We start from the raw sequence: 20,065 nt of genomic DNA, 5'->3' as shown, positions 1-20,065 counted from the left end.
CCCCATCCTGCCCAAGTTGTCCTCTGTCTCTCTCCTTGGTCAACCCCAACTTATCCTACAATTTGGAATTTAGCTGACACCAGCTCTGGGAAGTCCTCCCTGACCTTTCCAAGCTGAGATCTGAGGTTCTCATAGCACCCTGTGCTAAAGATATCTAAGCACTTATCTTGCTGTTTTGTTTTCTATTTACTTCACTGTCTCCCTCATTAAATGATGAGCTCCTTATAGAGACCATTTCTTGTTCTGAGATGGTGGCCCGGCTCAGTTCCAAGGAGATACTTAATAAGTTCTCGCTCATCAAATGAGTGAATGGGTGAATGGTGTTACACCTAGGAAAGAAGTACTTTCAAGATTGAAGAAGACATTCCAGAGTGCCCTCTGGCATAGGCATATGGACCCCCTTTCCAACGCATCTAGGGAAGGCGCTGAGCCCCCTTTTACATTTCCAGGAGTTAGGTGGTAGCTCTTGGAATTTCTCAGCTTTTTTATTCTTAAATTTTATTTGTTTATTTTTGTCTCCTCTGGGTCTTAGTTGCGGCAAGCAGCGGCTACTCTCCCGTTGTGCTGTGCGGGCTTCTCATCGCAGTGGCTTCTCTTGTTGCAGAGCATGGGCTCTAGGGCTCTCGGGCTTCAGTAGTTGCGGCACGTGGGCTCACTGGTTGCAACTCCCAGGCTTTGGAGGACAGGCTCAGTAGTTGTGGCCCATGGGCTTAATTGCTATAAGATGTGGGATTTTCCCACACCAGGGATCAGACCCGTGTCTCCTGTATTGGCAGGTGGATTCTTTACCACTGAGCCACCAGGGAAGCCTTGAATTTCTCAGCTTTGAGAGGGCTCCTGAGGTCGCTCCTGGGACAGCTGCTTGCTGAGGTCATGGAGGTAGTACAAGTGAGACCTTCCCTCCCCCAGAGGACTGTCTGGCTCTATACAACTCCCAGATCAAGTGTCTCTTGCAAACTATTACAGAGGATGGATAAACAAGGTCCTGACGCATAGCACAGGGAATTACATTCAGTATCCTGTGATGAATCATAATGGAAAAGAATAAGAAAAAGAGGGAATCCCTGGAGGTCCAAGGATTAGGACTCAGAGAGTCCACTGCCGTGGGTCTGGGTTCAATCTCTGGTTGGAGAACTAAGATCCCACAGGCTACACCACACAGTCAAAACAGTAATAACAATATGAAAAATATAAATATATATATATATATGTGTGTGTGTGTGTGTGTGTGTAACTGACTCACTTTTCTGTACAGCAGAAACTAACCCAATACTGTAAATCAACTATGCTTCAACAAAATTAATTTTTTTTTTAAATGTCTCTTGCTTCACCTTTTCTGGTCTGCATTCTATTCACCCTTTACAAGGCCTGACTGTCCCTCTGCTTTCCCAATGCATTTTGTTTGCGCCTGTAAGGATACTTGGCACACATTCTGAATAGCATCACAGTGACTTGTGCACCAGGCTAAACAATAAACTTTGGGAGCAGGAGCAGAATGTTCTGTTTGTAACCTTTATGTCTTACGCAGTCACCACTCAGAGTAACGCTAGGTAATTTGGATCTCAAATAGATAGATTGAGATGTAGTTTGTCCTAGAAAAGAAGAAATTTGACAAAAGAAAGAGAGTGGCATTATCTGACAGAAAGAAAAAACTCCCCCTTCTCATTGGAAAATACCTGAACTTGGAAGAAGTGGGGCAGGGAAGGATCTAGGGAGAGAAAAACTGGAGATGACAAGGGAAAGGACCTGGTGACGAAGAGGTTGCAAGTTCTGATGTCCAAGAGGTAAGAAGGGCTTAAAATCTGGAAATGAAGGCAGGTGGCTCACTGGTAAAGAATCTGCCTGCCAATGCAGGAGAGGCAGGAGACCTGGGTTCGATCCCTGGGTGGGGAAGATTCCCTGGAGGAAGAAAAGGCAACCCACTCCAGTATGCTGGCCTGGAGAATTCCACGGACAGAGGAGTCTGGCAGGCTACAGTCTGTGGGACCGCAGAGCTGGACACGACTGAGCAAACACAGTGAAGGCACCACGGGGACAGTGAGGGATGGAGAGGAGGGATGACGGGTGAATGGCAGGTCAACCTGACCAAGGCCGTGGAGGCTGCTGTCCTTCACCCTCGCAGAAAAGAAGCAAGCATGTCTCCGGAAGCTGAGGCTTCTGGTAAAACAGAGCAGGGTCCTGTGGCTCCCCACCCTCTACTCCCATGTCCTCAGCCTACCATTTGTCTGTGGAAAAACTTTAGTCAAAAAATAAGTTTAATCAGAGAAGTGAGAAAATGCAGAAAAAAAGGAAAACAGTCAAACTAGACAAAACAATAATAGTTTAGTCGCTAAGCAAAGTCAAGGACCTTTTGGTTCCTCCTCAAGGGCTACAGATAATACTCTGAGCCATATCCGGGGAGCTGTCTTATAGAGACTGAAACCCCCACCAGGCAGACGAAGTTAACTACGTGATGACCAGGCTGTAGCCATGACATAAGCTGTCACAATTCCGAGAACTGGCCTCAACGAAACGGGAACAAACCGACCCTGGGACTGAAGACTAACGGTACTTAAAACAACAAGATAACTCTGGGCAGATCTCTGCGTAACCAATCCCCCCTCACGTCCACGCTGCCACCCCCATTGCAGGCATCCGAAATAAAGCAAGCTTTCGTTTCTACTCACCTTGCCTCTTTATTGGCTTTTGAGCAGAGCACTTTTGGTTACACTAGGGATGAAATCAAGGTGACTTGTCTAAATAGCCCTGTATGACTGCAATCAGTGTTCCAGTTACATCTGCTACTGTTTGAAAAACAAGTGACCGAGCTGTGACCAATTACCTTGGGAAACCACTGTTCCTCTTTTTGTGGCCAATTCCATATTCTCTTGCATCCAAATAAATACAATTCCAAAGGCACTGACATAAAGCATTTGTTTCTTTGTTTTAATTTTATTTGCATTTATTTTTTGCTGCATTCCATAAATTTTTGATTCTTCGGTTTCTTCTGGGATACCTTTTTCTTCTGTGCAACCTCCTCTTCTGGTTTAGGAACAAGGTGATCTTCCTCAGTACGGATCACCTCAATGGGGTAGGGAGAGCTCATGGATGGGTTGATCTGACCATGAGCTCTGTAGGTCCTATGCCACATCTTCGGGGCTTTGTTCACCTGGAAGTGCTCAATGACCAGAGAATCTACATCTCATCCTTAAGTTCAACATTACCCTCTGCATTTTTGAGCAAGGGCAGGAGAAATCTCAGCACTCTTTTTGGGCCACCAACCCTGCGTCCAGCACCACTCTTTGGCCTGTGCACATCTACCAGCTCCACCATACCAACAGAATGGACACATTGCTTCTTTAAAGTGACATCCTTCAGATTATTGGTGGCTTTTCAGATATGCATACCCTTAATAGCAGGGGTGGGGGGGTGGGGGGTGGTTCACAAGTGTTCTTAAAGTGGACGTGAAGATTTGCATGATTTTGTGGGGTTTCAGGATCAATTTTTAGAGGTCACTTCAGGCTGCTTACCGGAAAAGCTTAAGTGTTCTACTGTTGTTGTTTTTAATTTTTGATGGTGCAGCTCGGCTTGCAGGATTTTAGGCCCCCTACAAGAGATGGAAAATTTGAACTTGATGGTGAAAGTGCAGAGTCCTAATCACTGGACCACCAAGGAATTCCTTGACATCAAGTTTTATTTAATAAACTTCATTTGCAGATGTATGGTTTCTCTCTCCCTGGCTCATTTCTCCAGCTAAGAGTCCTCTACTCTCTCTCCTCTTATCAAAAGCAATTTGGCTAGGGTCTGTAAATTTGAATATTTGAAGATTAAGCTCTCAGAAGTACAAAATTCCTTTGAATCAATGAGTCGCTTGCTTAATGAACATGAAATTCCGGTGGGGAGGGCAAAGCAGGAGATAACTATGGGAATGTGCTGGGAGTCAATTTGGAATGCAGCACTCCCCATTCTTATTCTTTATTTCTGTTTCTTCTCAGAGCACTAATGCTTGTCCTAGCGCTGGTTAAAAGTGGCTTTGAGCATCATTAAATATTAATGGAAGATTGCAGAGAGAAAAGTATCTCTAATGTGAAAGAAAACAGGAATTTGAAGTGAAAAACAAAGCCCCAACTGAAATCTCTTGTTTGGTACCTCTGATTAAATCCCACAATTACCTTCTTGTTGTTCAGTAGCCTTGTCCTGTCTGACTCTTGGTGACCCCATGGACACTTGCTCCCCTGTCCTTCACAATCTCCCAGAGTATGCTCAAACTCATGTTCTTGGAGTTGGTGATGCCATCCAACCATCTCATCCTCTGTTGCCCCCTTCTCCTCCTGCCCTCAATCTTTCCCAGCATCAGGGTCTTTTCCAATGAGTCCGCTGGTCGCATCAGGTGGCCAAAGCATTGGAGCTTCAGCTTCAGCATCAGTCCTTCCAATGAATATTCAGGGTTGATTTCCATTATGATTGACTGGGTTAATCTCCTTGCTCTCCAAGGGACTCTTAAGAGTCTTGTCCAGTACCACAATTCGAAAGCATCAATTACTGCCGTATCAATAAACAAGGATGTCACAGTCATCAGCTATTGCAGCCCTCCAAAGTGAGCTGGTGAGCCCTGAGGGAACTCAGGATGAATGCCTGCCATCTAGTAGCCATCAGACTACAGCTACTCCCTACAGTGAGTCCAGAGGAACTCAGGATGTGAAAAAATACAAGAAATTGGCCCCAGATATCTGAGGTACATATCAAAAGAATAATTTCAGTGAGCTCAGACTCTCCCATCTTCCCATATATATAGAAATGTACCTTAACTTGGGATATCTAATTTTCTTTAATTTACAAAAAATTTTTGATGTTCAGACTACCTGCCTTTTGTTGCAAAATTACTATGTAGCCTGGCTCGTCCTCTTTGCCTCCTAGCAGCAAGTCACTCAAGGTTACTTGAGATGGTGTTTTCCAGGCTTGAAGTCCTAAAAATTCCCATTGAGTGAAATATAACTCTCAACTTTTAGGTTGTATTTTTTAAGTCAACATAACTAAAAATAAATAAATAAATAACCCTTCCCTGAAAGCCACAGGGGAGTTGAGGCCTTTTGAACATGAGCTGCTTATACTCTTTCCTTACTGCCTGCAATAAATCCTGTTAAAGCACCCTCACCACAACCCACTATCAGTATATTGGCTTTACTGTGCAGCAAGTGAGCTGACCCAAAATTTGGTCCAATAACATCATTGCCAACATTTATTAGATCATCGAAAAAGCAGGAGAGGGACTTCCCTGGTGGTCAAGTGGCTAAGACTCTTTGCTCCCAGTGCAGGGGGCCTGGGTTCAATCCCTAGTAAGGGAACTAGATCCCACATGACACAACTAAGATCCCATATGCCAAAACTAAGACCCAGCTGAGCCAAAAAAAAAAAAGCTTTAAAAACGAAAGAAAAAGCAAGGGAATTCCCCAAAAACATCTACTTCTGTTTCATTGATTATGCTAAAGCCTTTGTGTGGATCACAACAAACTGGAAAATTCTTAAAGACATGGGAATACCAGACACCTTACCTGACTGCTGAGAAACCTGTATGCAGGTCAGGAAGCAATAGTTGGAACTGGACACGAAACAATGGACTGGCTCCAAATTGGGAAAGGAGTGCCTCAAGGCTGTATATTGTCATCCTGCTTATTTAACTTATACGCAGAGTACATCATGTAAAATGCCTGGCTGGATGAATCACAAGCTAGAATCAAGATTGGGGAATTATCAACAACCTCGCATATACAGATGATACCACACTACTGGCAGAAAGCAAAGAAGAACTAAAGAGCCTCTTGATGAAAGTGAAAGACAAGCGTGAAAAAGCGAGCTTTAAACTCAGCATTCAAAAAATGAAGATCATGGCATTCCATTCCATCATTTCATGGTAAATAGAAGGGAAAAAAGTAGAAACAGTGACAGATTTTATTTTCTTGGACTCCAGTATCATTGCGGACAGTGACTGCAGCCATGAAATTCAAAGACACTTGCTCCTTGGAAGGAAAGCTATGACAAAGCTAAACAGCATATTAAAAAGCAGAGACATCACTTTGCTGACAAAGGTTCATATAGTCAAAACTATGGTTTTTCCAGTAGTCATGTACAGATGAGAGAGTTGGACCATAAAGAAGGCTGAGTACGGAAGAATTGATGCTCTTGCATTGTGGTGCTGGAGAAGCCTCTAGAGAGTCCCTTGGACTGCAAGGAGATCAAACAAGTCAATCCTAAAGGAGATCAGTCCTGAATATTCATTGGAAGGACTGATGTTGAAGCTTCAATACTGTGGCCTCCTGATGTGAAGAACCAACTCATTGGAAAAGACCCTGATCCTGGGAAAGATTGAGGGCAGGAGGAGAAGGGGAGGACAGAGGATGAGATGGTTGGATGGTGTCACTGGCTCGATGGACATGAGTTTGAGCGAGCTCTGGGAGATAGTGAAGGATGGGAAGCCTGGCGTGCTGCAGTCCGTGGGGTCAAAAAGAGTGAGACACAACCGAGCGACTGAGCAACAAACAACCTGCATTTACAGTTTTTGCCTCTGTGAGAAATTCAATTTTCACTTGGGGGCAAATATCCAGGGAAAAATAGCTTCTAGCCTCTATCAACCCCCCCCCCTCCCCCCGGCCACCGATCTGATGGCTAAGATTCCTGGTTTCCATTCAAGCTACCCAGGTTCAACTTCTTGTTAGGTGATTAAGATCTCACTTCAAGCCACCACTCATTGCTGCCTTGCCAAGATTACTACTATAACCATATATCTTTTATTTTTAACTTTTTATTTTTTATTGGAATATAGCCAATTAACAATGTTATGATAGTTTCAGGTGCATATCAGATGGACCCAGCCCTATATATATATATATATACATCTCCATTCTCCCCCAAACACCGCTCCTGTTCAGTCTGCCCTATATCATTGAGCAGAGTTCTTTCTGTTATACAGTAGGTCCTTGTTGGTTATCTATTTTATATACACCAGCGTGTACATGTTGGTCTCATGGAAGCATTTTTAAAGGTGACATTTGGGGTAAGAACCGCAGTGGGTGTGACCTTCTTCTGATTGGTTGGTGGTGAGGTTAGAGGGTGATGTTTCTTTTTTTGTGTGTGTGTGATAAAGTTTTATTAAAGTATAAAGGAGATTTCTGACATAGGCATCAGAAGGGGGCAAAAGAGTACCCCTTTGCTAGTGTTAACAATGGAGTTATATACTCTACAATGAATCCAAAGAATGTCTGGAGGTTGTAAAGACCTCACCAGACCTACTCCCATAATTTACATTTTAAGATAACAGAGTTGGCTAGAAGGTTTAATCCAAAGATTGTCCTCAGGCAGGATACATCCTTGTAAAGACCAGACCTACTCCCATAATTTATGTTTTAAGATAACAGAATTAGCCAGAGGGTTTAATCCAAAGACTGTCCTCAGGCAGGATACATTATTGTTATATAATCCTAAGGAATGTAGAGGAAAAAAAGTAAAAAAGTTTGTCCTTTCTTCCTCCTTGAATATCCCAGACCTCTCTCTCCTTGGGGACCCCTAGACTTCTTATCAACCTGCCTAGGAAATGACTCTCATTTCCCCCTTTTCTTTTAGGAGAATTATGTTGCCTAGGGAAAAGGGGCGTCGTTCTCATTCCATAACTGCTTCCGAGCTGACAAGGGGCAGTTGTCCCTAAATTGGTGAGGCAACATATTCTCCTAATCCTCATAGTGAGGATGTCTGATCCAGGGGCTCCAAGTAATAGTTGGAGGAGGCTGTGGCACTCATAGGAGCTCGGACAACTATTTGTAAACTAAAAGCTTTTAGACGGTTAGAAAACCCCATTATACAGTTACAGACGTAAGGCAAAATAGTCATTAAACCAAGTTAAAATCAAAATGAAAAGTCACATTATGTCCATAGTTACATCAGTCCATCTTAAGGTTGTTAGATGTCATCAGTTTAAGAAGAGGCATCACATACGATTGTTGAAGGTATTTGCAGACTTGGAGAAAGTCCTTTCCTTGAAGTGGAGATGTCCACCATGGGACGCCTTTCACTGATGAAGAGGGGAGTGCTCCGCAGACCCAGCAGTTAGACCGATTATGGAATGCAGCATAGGAGTGAGCCCAGGACAGGAAGGCATTGTCTTGAGGATCAAACGGCAGACTCAGGATTTCTGGAGTCAGCAGAAGTAGGCTCACATAGATTGTCAGGCCCATCTTGTCCAGAAGTATCCCGGAAGAGCCCCCAAGATGAAAGGTTGTTGCTGAACGATAAGACGCGGGATTCTTGGACTCCAGAGAAGATGAATTCAATCCGGGGCCAGAGACAAGGCTGGATCGCTCAGAGCTTGTGTAATAAAGTTTTATTAAAGTATAAAGGAGATAGAGAAAGCTTCCAACATAGGCATCAGAAGGGGGCAAAAGAGTACCCCCGAGGGTGATGTTTCAAGAGTGTTAATCATCTGGGGTCTTCATCATTGTTCACCAGAGGCAGGGCGGTGTGTCTTAGTTTCTGCATAACAACTCAAAGGTATGTGTCAGATTGTTGTGTTCCTAGAGGAGGAAGTGGGATTCTGCCTGAACACTGGACTATTATGACTTTTCTTGCTGAGCTGCTTTTCCTTTGTTTCTGCATTCCCTCACTTCTCTAGTCGGCAAGCACTCCTGCCTGCTCTTTGAAGCTCAGGGAAGGCTTAGGAGACTAAAACTCTTTTCTACAAACAAGAAACAGGAGCGGTGGAGAGGCTTTTGTATCCAGGGGGCCTCGCAGGGTCCTCCTCGGCTTTGGTGTTCATTATTATTTCTTACTAGGGCTCGTGGTTGACATCTCTGGGGGTGACTCTAGAGTTCCTTGAGATCCAGGTTTACACTACACAATAAGAATGTGACAACTTTACAGCCTCGTAAAACTATTCTTGCACTTAAGCAGCCTTATCTCATATTCCTCCTCCTTTCTATATAATCTTTCTTCAAGAAATATAGATCCAACCAGTCTTTCTCTTTTTCCAAATCCAAAATGAAACATTGACACGTGCTCTATAATAATCTTAACTTGTCTGAGATGATTGGCTTACACAGCGATTAGCGGCTAACGTAGAACAAGGATTCTTCTGAGGTAAGAGATAGATGGGTTGGACACCTGGTGTTTGTCAAGTGGAGTAAAATTCAAGTTTTTTTCTCACCCAGACACTCCATGAACAAGTGTTAGTCGCTTAGTCAGGTCTGACTCTTTGCAACCCCGTGGACCCCATAGCCTGCCAGGTTCTTCCATCCTTATGATTTTCCAGATAAGAATACTGCAGTGGGTTGCCATTTCCTTCTCTGAGAACAAAGCTAGAGGCAAAATCTGAGCTCTTCTAAAGTAAAGAGATAAGGTGCCCAATCCTGAGGTCAAGGAAGACTTCCCTGTCTGCACAAGGGCAGGAAATCTTGAGGGTCAAAATGGGAAAGAGTCCAACCTCATAGTAAGTGTGGGCATGTACCCACAGGCCTCTACGGTCGGATCCATCTTAGCATGTGCATGCCTCTTGGGAATGGTCCAAGGAGCAGTCAGATGTGAAAAAAGAAACAAGATAATTGACCAAAGGTAAACAATGACCCAGACTTCCCAGGTGGTTCAGTGGTCAAGAATCCACCTGCCAATGCAGGAAACAGAAGAGGCGCCGATTTGATCCCTGGGTTGGGAAGATCTCAGGAGAAGGAAATGGCAACCCACTCTACTATTCTTGCCTGGGAATTCCCATGGACAGAGGAGCCGGGCAGGGTACAGTCATTGGGGTCACCAAAGAGTTGGACATGATTTAATGACTAAACAACAACAAAACAAAGACCCAGAAGCACTGTCCTATATGTGATTTAAATCACCTCTTTATTGGCCCCTCCTCACTCAGGACATCCACATTCCTCTCCAGGTGTGTGTCTCTGCCTAGTCTGACGTAGCGTGGTCCTTGTCATTCAGGATGGCCACACTCAAACTCTTTGAGTATGTATTTCTCTCTTGCTTTGGACTTGCTTTCCTCCTCCTTAGAAAGGATGCCATACCCTTTCTCCCTGGTGTGTATCTCTGCTCTGCCTCCGACTTAAATAGATAAACTTTTTCTACTATGTGTTCTCCCATAAGTTGTGCTGCGTCTGTAATAATAAACTTTGTAACTGTTTTTAGTTTTGGCCTCCTGGAAACTTTCTTGCTTTCAAACTTGGAAAGGAGTGAGGGCCACTTTGCTTCTAGCCTCTAGTCCCTGGTGGTCTGGTGGCTAGGTTTCCTGGTTTTCATTCAGGCTGCCCAGATTCAGTTCCTGGAGAGGAAACTAAGATCTCTCTTCAGGATCACTCTCTCTCCGAGATCACTTCCAGACCAAACACTAGATGGGAAGAAATAACCGCAAAATGGAGTCCTAAAAGTATCTCTTAACTCTCTGTGTTGAGTCTCACAGATGCGACCCAAAAAACTGGGTTCACCTCTTGGTGGGTGTGGAGCCAAAACAAGAACAGTGAGAAGAAAGGATTTATTACTTGCACCAAGTAAGGAGAACACTGGGGATCTTCCCCAAAGCAGTGCCTAAGAGCAAAGCTGGGGAAGTCTTAAGCTAAGGCTACAGGCATATTCATGAAGGGGCTTGGGTGATCACAGAGTCCAAACTTGAGTTGACTGAAGTCATGAGGGCCTAAAAAGGTCGACAACATCGTCCCTTAGAGCAGTGGTCCCCAACATTTTTGGCACCAAGGACCAGTTTCAAGGAAGGCAACTGCTCACCTCCTGCTGTGTGGTCCCGTTTCTAACGAGGGGTGGGGGCGTTGGGGACTCCTGCCTTAGAGGATGGTTGCACACTGGAAGGGGTTTAAATTCTGCAAAACAGTTCAAGAAAGTGCGCCAGGTTAATGGTTACCACTGAAACACACCTGGGAGTCTTCACACCTGATTTGTTATCTTTGCTATTGTTACTTCTCTTGCCCCTTAACAGTTTTTTCTTACGTTCCCTTAAGACCTTTCTTGCTGAGGCCTGTTCAAGGACAAGCACTGGGGTCAGTCTTAGATCACAAAATGGCTTAGGCCAAAAAAGGCTTCTCTTATGCCAAGAAAGCCATGCCTGGTTCTCTTTTTTTTCCCAGGACTCCTTACCTTACCTTCTCACACCTTGCGGCAGTACTTGGTTTGATGACTGTTTCTTTAGAGCTGCAGTCACGATTTAAAAACGCTACCTGAAGCACAGAAGGTACACATCCTATTTTCTGGGAAAAGATTAGTAGCACAGTGATTGAGCTGGGAAGCAGAGACAGACTGCTCTGGGAGGCTTCAGCAGCGGTTCAAAGGACTGCAGTTGGCCGGAATCACCCCTACCGTTTCCCTCCTCCAGCCAGTCTGCAAGATAACTACCGGGATGGCACCGAACCTACAGAATATCTGCAAGATACAAGTGGAAGGAGAAAAAAAAAAAAACCCCACCACCAACTAGACTGTAAAAGAATCTCGAACTGGTGGTGGAGTTACACGGATGACCAATCGAAAGAGGGGAAGGCCCGGAACTCCACCGGGGCCGACTCGGGGACGACCCGGGGTGAGGGTTGATTGATTTCCGTCCCCCGGGGCGGGCGGCGCCTGCCGCCGGCCGGAGCCCGCGGTGACGTCACAGGGCCCCCGGCGCCCGTCACGTGGTCCGCGGCCGCCCAGCCCCGCCCCTGCCCCTCTCCCCGGTCCCGCCCCCTTTCCCCGCAGCCCTCGGAGCGCAGGGTCCGGCCGAGGTTCCAGCTGCGAGCTCTTCGCGGGGAGAGGCGCCGGGCCCGGGGCCGGTGGGCGGCGGACGCGGGCCGGGAAGAGGGAGCGAGGGTAGCCGGGGAGGGGGGCCGGAGACAGCCGCGCGGGGAGCAGGACCGACGGCCGAAGCTCCTGCGAACTTGGGCGCAGAGTTGCGCCACTGCGCCCGCGGCCCGAGCAATGAAGATGGTGGCCCCTTGGACGCGGTTCTACTCCAACAGCTGCTGCCTGTGCTGCCATGTCCGCACCGGCACCATCCTTCTCGGCGTCTGGTACCTGGTGAGCGCGACCCGCCTGGGCGAACCCCCTCCCCGGGGTGGGGGGCGCGCACCTGCCCGGGAGGAGCGCGGGCGCCCCGGGAGCCCGCCTCACTTTTCACACCCCCTCGTGGGTACCGGCTGCGGCCCTCGGGGTTGGGCGAAGCCGGCGTTAATCCGCCTAAAGTTATATTATTAGAAACTTAATTCTCTGGGCCGGCGGCTCGACGATGCAACCCCCTCCCGCCCCCCCCACCCCCGGCTCAGCCAACCTGTGGCGGGGGCTGCGGTCAGGGCCCGGTGTTCGGGGTGTGGAGGGTTTCGGGGGACGGTTCGCGCGGGCTGGGGTCGCGCTGAACAAGGGGGCGCCCGAAACCCTCCGCCGGGAGCCGGCTAGGGCTCCGGAGCTGCGCGGTTTCCGGCGAAAGTGCGCTTTGGTGGTCTGCGAACTCCCTCCCGGCACCCCGATCCTTGCCTGCGGAGCACGTGTCCGCCTTTCCTTTCTTCTCCGCGTTCACTGGGCTTTGTGCTTTCGACGGGTCGCAAGAGCCGTCGAGGCGGTGAGCCGACACCTCTTGCTGCGCACCCACCCCCCCGCGTGCCCGCTCTCCCTGCCCGCAGGTGCCCGCGGTTTTGCTGCCCCGTCTCCCGCGCGCTTTCGCATCCCGAGTGGGAATGGCTGGGGGTGGGGGTGCCCTACGCACACGTCTGTTGTAAAGCCCTTACCCTAGGAGGGGCTTACCTTGTGCTTCACTGCGTTTCATTCGGCCCTGGACAGCCATTTTGCACCCACTTACCTCCTCCACAAACCCCCGATTTGCAGGTGATCCCTACCTTCTTAGCCGACCCCGAAGACCCATCTGGTCTGTTAGTTTGTTTCTAGGTTGGAGCTTTTTATTTGTCTGGGGAGCAGTGATTATCAGGCGCTAGTGAGGCAACCTGATGGAGTGGTGCCCTGTACCAGCTCCAGGTTGATTGGTGCCCCCCCCCCCCCCCGCCCCGCCAAGACTGCACCAGCACCCGAGTCGGGCTCCGCTGCATCGTCGTTTCTGTTCCATCATGATGGAAAGTTAAGCCCGAGCCTCTTGGCGCTGAATGCCTCTGCACCAAGAAGAAACACCTTAGACGTGGTAGAAAGATGGCATATAGAACTTTCTAGTGGTGGTACATTCTGATCTTAGTCATCAGTGTTTTGGTGGGTTCATAATTCAGTGTTTGGGTATAACACGGACGTAAGTTGAATTGTGAACTCGTCTGTGGTGCCATTGTAAGCAAAACACCCCTGTCCCCCCATATGGTGTTCTCTGTGCTATTTATAGTTGCAAGTTTCCTTTAGTCAGTGCCTATCACAGGCCACACAATAGAAATCTTTGGCCTTAAAAGCTTTCAGACAGATCTTTAGTATATGTGGGTTCTTACTGTGCGGCTTGAATGCAGAGAGAACATCTGGGTATTGGCTCTACCCTGGTTTTACTGAAAGAGAAAAAAAAAAACAACGGAAATTTAAATTTACAGGAAAGAATAGTGGGTGGTCTTGAAATAGTGCTTTTATTGATGATCAAGACAATTTTATCCACATGTCTTGTGTCCTCCTTGAAGATGTTGAAATCTGCAGGCTTGCAAGTACATCTATGAATGTAATTTGCAAAATCTAGGGCACTGCATTAGGCAAATGGACTATGTGATCTACAGGAAAGATAAATCTACTTGAGCCCTGTTGTTGGCGGTAATCCAGTAGGACACATTGGTGTGATAAAAGGAGAGGACTCTGCAGGCTTTGTCCACGGCTTGAGCGTGCTCTTTGGGGAAAGGAGTTATTGATATGCAGGTTTTAGCATTTGGAAAGATGGCTTTCTGAAAAATAATTAGAAAGCTTTTCAGCAGATGTGAATAAGCAAGCCACTTTGGGGCTTCCCAGGTGGCGCTAGTGGTAAAGGACCCGCCTTCCAATGCAGGAGAGGAGAGAAACAGGTTCGGTCCCTGGATGGGAAAGATCCCCTGGCGGCAGAAAGGGCAAATCACTCCAGTAATTCTTGCCTGGGAAATACCCTGGCCGAGAAGCTTGGTGGGCTACAGTCCACCAGGGTCGCCGATTGTTGGATACGACTGAAACGACTTAGCGCACACACAATGTATGGGAAATCTGCTACTGGTCATCTTTATAATTGCTTTCCTCAAAACAATTTAAATTTTTCTTAAACTAGTGAGTTTCCCTCATCCTTTTACATATAATTTGGTTATCCAAAACTGATTTACACGTACATTTTTAAGATGAAGGAGCTAAAGAACAAGACATCTCTTTCTCTTACCACCAGTCATCTGGATGGAATGAGGTCACTATCAAAAAAAGGTAGAGTTTTCAGGAGAAAAAAGGGTAGGAGTATACATAGATATTCAAAAAAGAGTCAGCTGGAAAGGAAAGGTAAAGTGAACCTTTTTTATGCATTTTCTAGCTGTTTTCTACTGTGACCATTTACTAGGCTCCTGTGTGCTAGGTACTATACTATTTGTGCTCAGCCGCTTCAGTCTTGCCCAGCTCTTTGCGACCCCATGGACCATAGCCTGCCAGGCTCCTTTGTCCATGGAATTCTCCAGGCAGGATTACTGGAGTGGATTGCCATTTCCCCCTCTCCAGGGGTTCTTTCCGACCCGGGGATGGAACCTGGGTCTCCCGCATTGCCTGCGGATTCTTTTACCACTGAGCCCCCCGGGAAGCCCACTATACTATTGATAGCAATCCTTTTTTTGGCCATACACCGGCACTTCCCTGACAAGGGGTCAAACTCCGCTCTCCACAGTGAAATCGTGGAGTCCTCATCACTGGGTCTCCAGGGAATTCCCTAGAGTCCTTGATTAAAGAAACCAGCGTGAACTACGTAAGGACTATGAGTTGAGTTTATTCAGTGTCTTACTCTATATAAAATAGCCCAGGGGAACAACTTCTCAGACGGCTCTGAGAAACTGTTGTGAAGATGTGAGGGAGGAGCCAGGATATATGAATTTTTTGCTGTGAGAAAATCTGTAGTCGAAGTCCTAAGATGAGTGTTAATCATAGAACAGGCAAATCAGGTTAATGATTTTATGTATCATTTTGTAAGTATGGGAAGATGCAAGAATCTGGGAAAGCCGAAATTTCTCAGTTATAGATCTGCATTATCTTGGGGCAGGTGTCCAAGGCACAGACCACTTCCTGTCTGTCTCTAGCCTGAATTCCCCTCAGTCCTAGAGTCCTGGGTGACTGCAGTGGCTAACGGCTTGTTCCTGGTAGAACTGGAATGACAGGCAACATTTTTCTCTACAATGCTTTGCATAAGCTTAGTTTTTACATATTCCTGGTTGATTTTTTTTTTTTAATTCCCATTTTATAGAGGAAAAACCAAAGCGAAGAGGTTAAGTGATTTGCAGCTTGTGGTCTGAGTGATGTTTTGGTTTGTGCTGTTTCCACAGTTTTACCTTTTAAAAGTTGTTTTTGCCTTGAAATGATAAAGGTTTCCTTCAATCTAGTTTTAAAAAAGAAAGCATATTGATTTCAGGTATTTGATATTTGTATTAGCGATGGCTTTTCATTTACTTTCTTTTATTTTTTTCCCTTTAAAAATTGAGGCATACTTTACATATGGTGAAAATCACAGGTATTAAGTGTACAGTTCATTGACATGACCAATGTTTGCACCTTTGTAACCCACACCCTTAGAGAACATTCCCAGAAAGTTCCCTCATGCCGCTTCCCTCGTGTCTATCCCCTCCATAGACACCCCACCTCATAGGTGTTTTGCCTATTCATATAAATGGAATTATACTGTAGGTGTTTTTTTGTGTTGGGTTTCTTTAATTTAGCATAATGAATTTTACATTCATTCATGGTCTTGGAGTGCGTCAATATTTGTGCCTTATTATTGCTGAATATTGCTTTGTTGTAAGAATATACCACAATCTGTTTATCCATTTGCCAGATGATGGACATTTTGGGGCTCTTACGGATAAATCTGCTCTGAACAGTCTTTAAAAAAAAGACTATGTGGACATCTGTTTTTATTTCTCTTGAATAAATACCTCGCAGTGGGGTTTCTGGTCATTGTGTGTTTTAACTTGATAAGACACTGACAGGCATTTTCCAAACTGCCATTTTTACACCCCAGTCAACAGGGTATAAAGTTCACTGGGTGCGTAGTGGTAGCTATTGGTGACTTGAGTTTGAATTCCCCTGTGTGATTGATGACCTGAAACAGTTTATCTTTGCTTCTTGGCTAGCTATGTATCCTCCTTTGTGTTGATTGCACATTTTTTTAAAAACTGAGTTTTATCTTTTTTTTTTAAATTCTACAGATTTGTGAGAACTCTATATTTTGGATACCAGTCCTTTATTAAATAAATTCTTTGTGAATATTTTCTTTCAGCGTGGCTTGCCCACTGATTTTCTTAATAGTCTATTTTGATGAACTGGAGTTTTTAATTTCAGTTAAGTTCCATTCACCTTTTTTCTTTTATGGTTAGTACTTTCTGTTAGTACTTTCTTTGCCTACCCTGAAATTGTAAAGATACTCTCTTACATTTTCTTTGGAAGCTTTATGGCCTCAGCTTTTATGTTTACATCTGGTTTAGTTCTGAGTTTTGTGTAGAGCTTTTGTGTTTTGTGTACTGCGATGTGAGGTGGAGGCTTATGTTTACTTAGAAAGGCAGTTTAATCATTAAACCTAAGAAAATAGTTGATTTCTCCCATAACCGTTAATAGCTACAAACGTTTTTTAGAAAAACAAGTAAGGTGCATTATCTATCCTCACCGAATGAGGACTGATTTGTCTTGGTTTCCGGAGGGATCACGATTTGAAAGGAGTACTCCACGCAGAATGCTTGCTCTGTGGGCTTCTAGGATTTCCTCTCTTCAACAAAACCTAATAATCTAAGCCTGAATCCGTTAACTTCCCTAAATTTGCCCACACTCAGATTTGCCCACACTAGTCTCCTTCGACTCCTGTCTCAGATTCCTCAGGTAGCTGCCTCTGTCCCCCCTTGCCATCTGGATTTCTTCCTTTATTCCATCTCCATGTTATATTGATTTTTTTTTCCAACCTCCTGAGTGCCTTATTCTGTCCTGTTCTAATTCTTGCTACCACTTCTCTCGTTTAGGCTCTCATTAGCTCTCACTTAACTGTTATAGTCGAATCATAACTGGTCTCTCTGCTTCTAGCCTTGCCATCAGTAATCCATTTTTTTTTTCAGTCTATTGCATATGCAATTTCCAGAGGTATTTTTCTCAAACACAAATACGAGCTTGTCATCCTACTCCTAAAAAATGTGGGCTCACTGTCTCTGGGAGATGTGTGTTTCTTGACACGTGTGTTTCTCATCTGCTGAAGTCGGCTTACACAGTTAAACAATGCGGTGGATTTCACCGAATCCCTTTCCCTCCTCTTTCCCAGGCCTCAGGTTACCTTCTTTTAGGATACAAATGGTTGCTATATATGCCAGCTAGTAATTAAGCTGTGAGTCCTGAGATTCATACAGATTTGATAAATTTATCTGTACAGTCCTGAATCAAACAGGCCACGGTTATGTGACTAGAATATACTGATGAATTTAGGTCTGGGATATGCTTCCCTTGAGCTATTGGTTAGGAGGGATGTGGGGGGGGCGGTGGGATTAATTTAAAATATCAGTGTGAGGACAGAGGGTTGAGACATCCGGAGGCTGTTACTGGGAGGAGGAAGAAAGAATGTTTGGAGAGCAGTAATAAACAAAAATAAATCCCTGCTGTATTCCTTATGCTAAAGGCCACATTTTTTTAATACTTTTTATTTTGTAGCGGGGTATAGCTGATAAGCAAAAAATGGGACAGTTCAGGTGGACAGCCAAGGGACTCAGCCATACAGATACATGTATCCATTCTCCCCCAAGCTCCCCTGCCATTCAAGCTGACACATAACATTGAGCAGATTTCCCTGTGCCCTACAGTAAATCCTTGTTGGCTATCCATTTTAAATATAGCCGTGTGTGCGTGCCCGTCCCAAACTCCCTAACTCTTCCTTCCCCCAGTCCTTCCCCCCAGCAACCATAAGTTCCTTCTCTAAGTTTCTTTCTGTTTGGTAAGTAAGTTACAAAACCTTTCTTTCTAGATTCCACATAAAAGGAATGTTATGATATTTCTCCTTTTCTGTCTTAGCTTCACCCAGTGTGACAATCTCTGGGGCCATCCGTGTTGCTGCAAATGGCATTATTTCATTCTTTTTACTGTAAAACCTGCATTTCTTACGGTTTATATTTTGCCATCAGGACTTGCGTTGCGCCTAACACCCTCAAGCATACTTTTTCCGTTGTAATTTCTTGCATTTTATCAGATGATTTTCTTAGTATGTTTTATTTTTTTTATTTTTATTTTTTAATTAATTAATTAATTTATTTTTTCGGTGGGTTTTGTCATACATTGACACGAACCAGCAATAGATTTACATGTATTCCCCATCCCGATCCCCCCTCCCACCTCCCTCTCCACCCGATTCCTCTGGGTCTTCCCAGTGCACCAGGCCCAAGCACTTGTCTCATGCATCCCACCTGGGCTGGTGATCTGTTTCACCATAGATAATATACATGCTGTTCTTTCGCAACATCCCACCCTCATCTTCTCCCACAGAGTTCAAAAGTCTGTTCTGTACTTCTGTGTTCTTAGTATGTTTTGAAAAGTGGTGCTGACAGTTGGAAGAATCTGTCATTGACACCTCGGATGGGTCCCTGTTTGTGCATACCATCCGTTTTACCATTCTCTAAGTGTATTTTAGGTTAGTCTTCAGCAAATACATACTGAATGCCTCTTTGTGCCAGACACTATTCTTTGGGGAGTTGGCCATATATCAGATTATAAAGGATGAAAGAGCTCAGAGTAGCTGGTCTCATTGGCTTTATGACCTGGCCTGTCAAATAACCAACTAGTTCACTTTGAAAGTCACAGCTTGCTTGTGTACCCAAGCCTGGTGGGTTCTTTTTGTATCCTTAGAAGTCCTGGTGCAATAACTATTGATTTCTGTCTGGATAGTAATACTGGACAGTAAAGCTGACATCTTGCATTTGTAGAGTGATTGATACTTGGTTTTCAGTGGACTTTCACATTTGTTCCTGTTTACACCTCAAAGCAACCCTGGGGTCAGGCTTGAAAGGTGATGATATGCTCCTTTTAGATGAATAGTTTCTTTCCAGCTGTCAGATTCTGTAACTTGGTCCATAAGTTCAGGGCAAAATAGGGACTAACTTGTAATATGTCGGTAATTCTTATTACCTAGTGTTTTCCTGACTATATTAGATTGTAAAAGACTGAAATTCTAAAGTAAGATTTATGGATTTTATTCTGTAGATAGTGAGAGGCACTGAAGAATTATGAACAGGGGTGAGGGGGTGAAAGCAGTTTTTAAGGAGGATGGAAAGGGCTAGCTGTTTTAGATGGCCAGGTGACAAGGCAGGGTGCGGACAGCCTTCCAGATGGGAGATGCTGCTACGTCAGGTCTTCCCACCAGAAGTTTCTCATTTGCTGATGATGCGAATTATATGAATGGGAACTCTCATTGGCTAGTTAATGATACAAGACTGTCTTGCCATCCTGCCTCTCTTCATCTGAATACTGGCATCGAACAGATTTGGGACAGAAATGGATACTGGGTTTTCGAGAGATGTCTAATGAGTCCCTTAAAAAAAAATACAGGCCTCCCCACCCACAAATAAAAAGGATCGAGGGAAGTTTTATGAAATATTGTCTGGTGAAGATATCAGTGGTGTTTACTACCTTTTTAAAAAAGCTTCAAAAAATTACTGCTATTTATTATTTATGGCTGGACTGGGTCTCTGCTGCTGCCCGTGGGCTTTCTCTAGCTGTGGTCCGTGGCTTCTCGCTGCAGTGGCTTCTGTAGTCGTGGAGCCCAGGTTCCAGGGTGCGCCGGCTTCAGTAGCCGCAATGCGCTGGCTCAGGAGCTGTGGCTCAGAGCCGTAGATGTCCGTCAGCCCGTGGGTTCTTCCCCGGACCAGGGATCGAACCTGTGTCCCATGATGGATGTTCATCCTGAACATTTTAGAGGCAAGCCGACCAA

At 45.2% G+C, this 20,065-nt stretch overlaps 1 protein-coding gene across 3 annotated transcripts in view; it reads left to right on the top strand.

Annotated features, from left to right (window-relative positions):
* The first annotated feature begins 11,700 nt into the window (after positions 1 to 11,700).
* LAPTM4B (lysosomal protein transmembrane 4 beta) overlaps positions 11,701 to 20,065 on the top strand; it is a 61,812-nt gene continuing 53,447 nt past the window's right edge. For 2 of the 3 annotated variants that reach the window (XM_043483301.1, XM_043483300.1), the window contains exon 1: positions 11,701 to 12,018. In XM_043483301.1, the coding sequence (XP_043339236.1) occupies positions 11,920 to 12,018 (99 nt within the window). In that variant the 5' untranslated portion in view covers positions 11,701 to 11,919. The remainder of the gene's footprint in view (positions 12,019 to 20,065) is intronic. The other variant, XM_043483299.1, reaches the window with a different exon arrangement.

This window comes from Cervus canadensis, chromosome 12 (assembly GCF_019320065.1).
Source record: "Cervus canadensis isolate Bull #8, Minnesota chromosome 12, ASM1932006v1, whole genome shotgun sequence".
In the NCBI taxonomy this organism is placed as follows: domain Eukaryota; kingdom Metazoa; phylum Chordata; class Mammalia; order Artiodactyla; family Cervidae; genus Cervus; species Cervus canadensis.
This window is presented reverse-complemented; position numbering and strand designations above follow the sequence as displayed.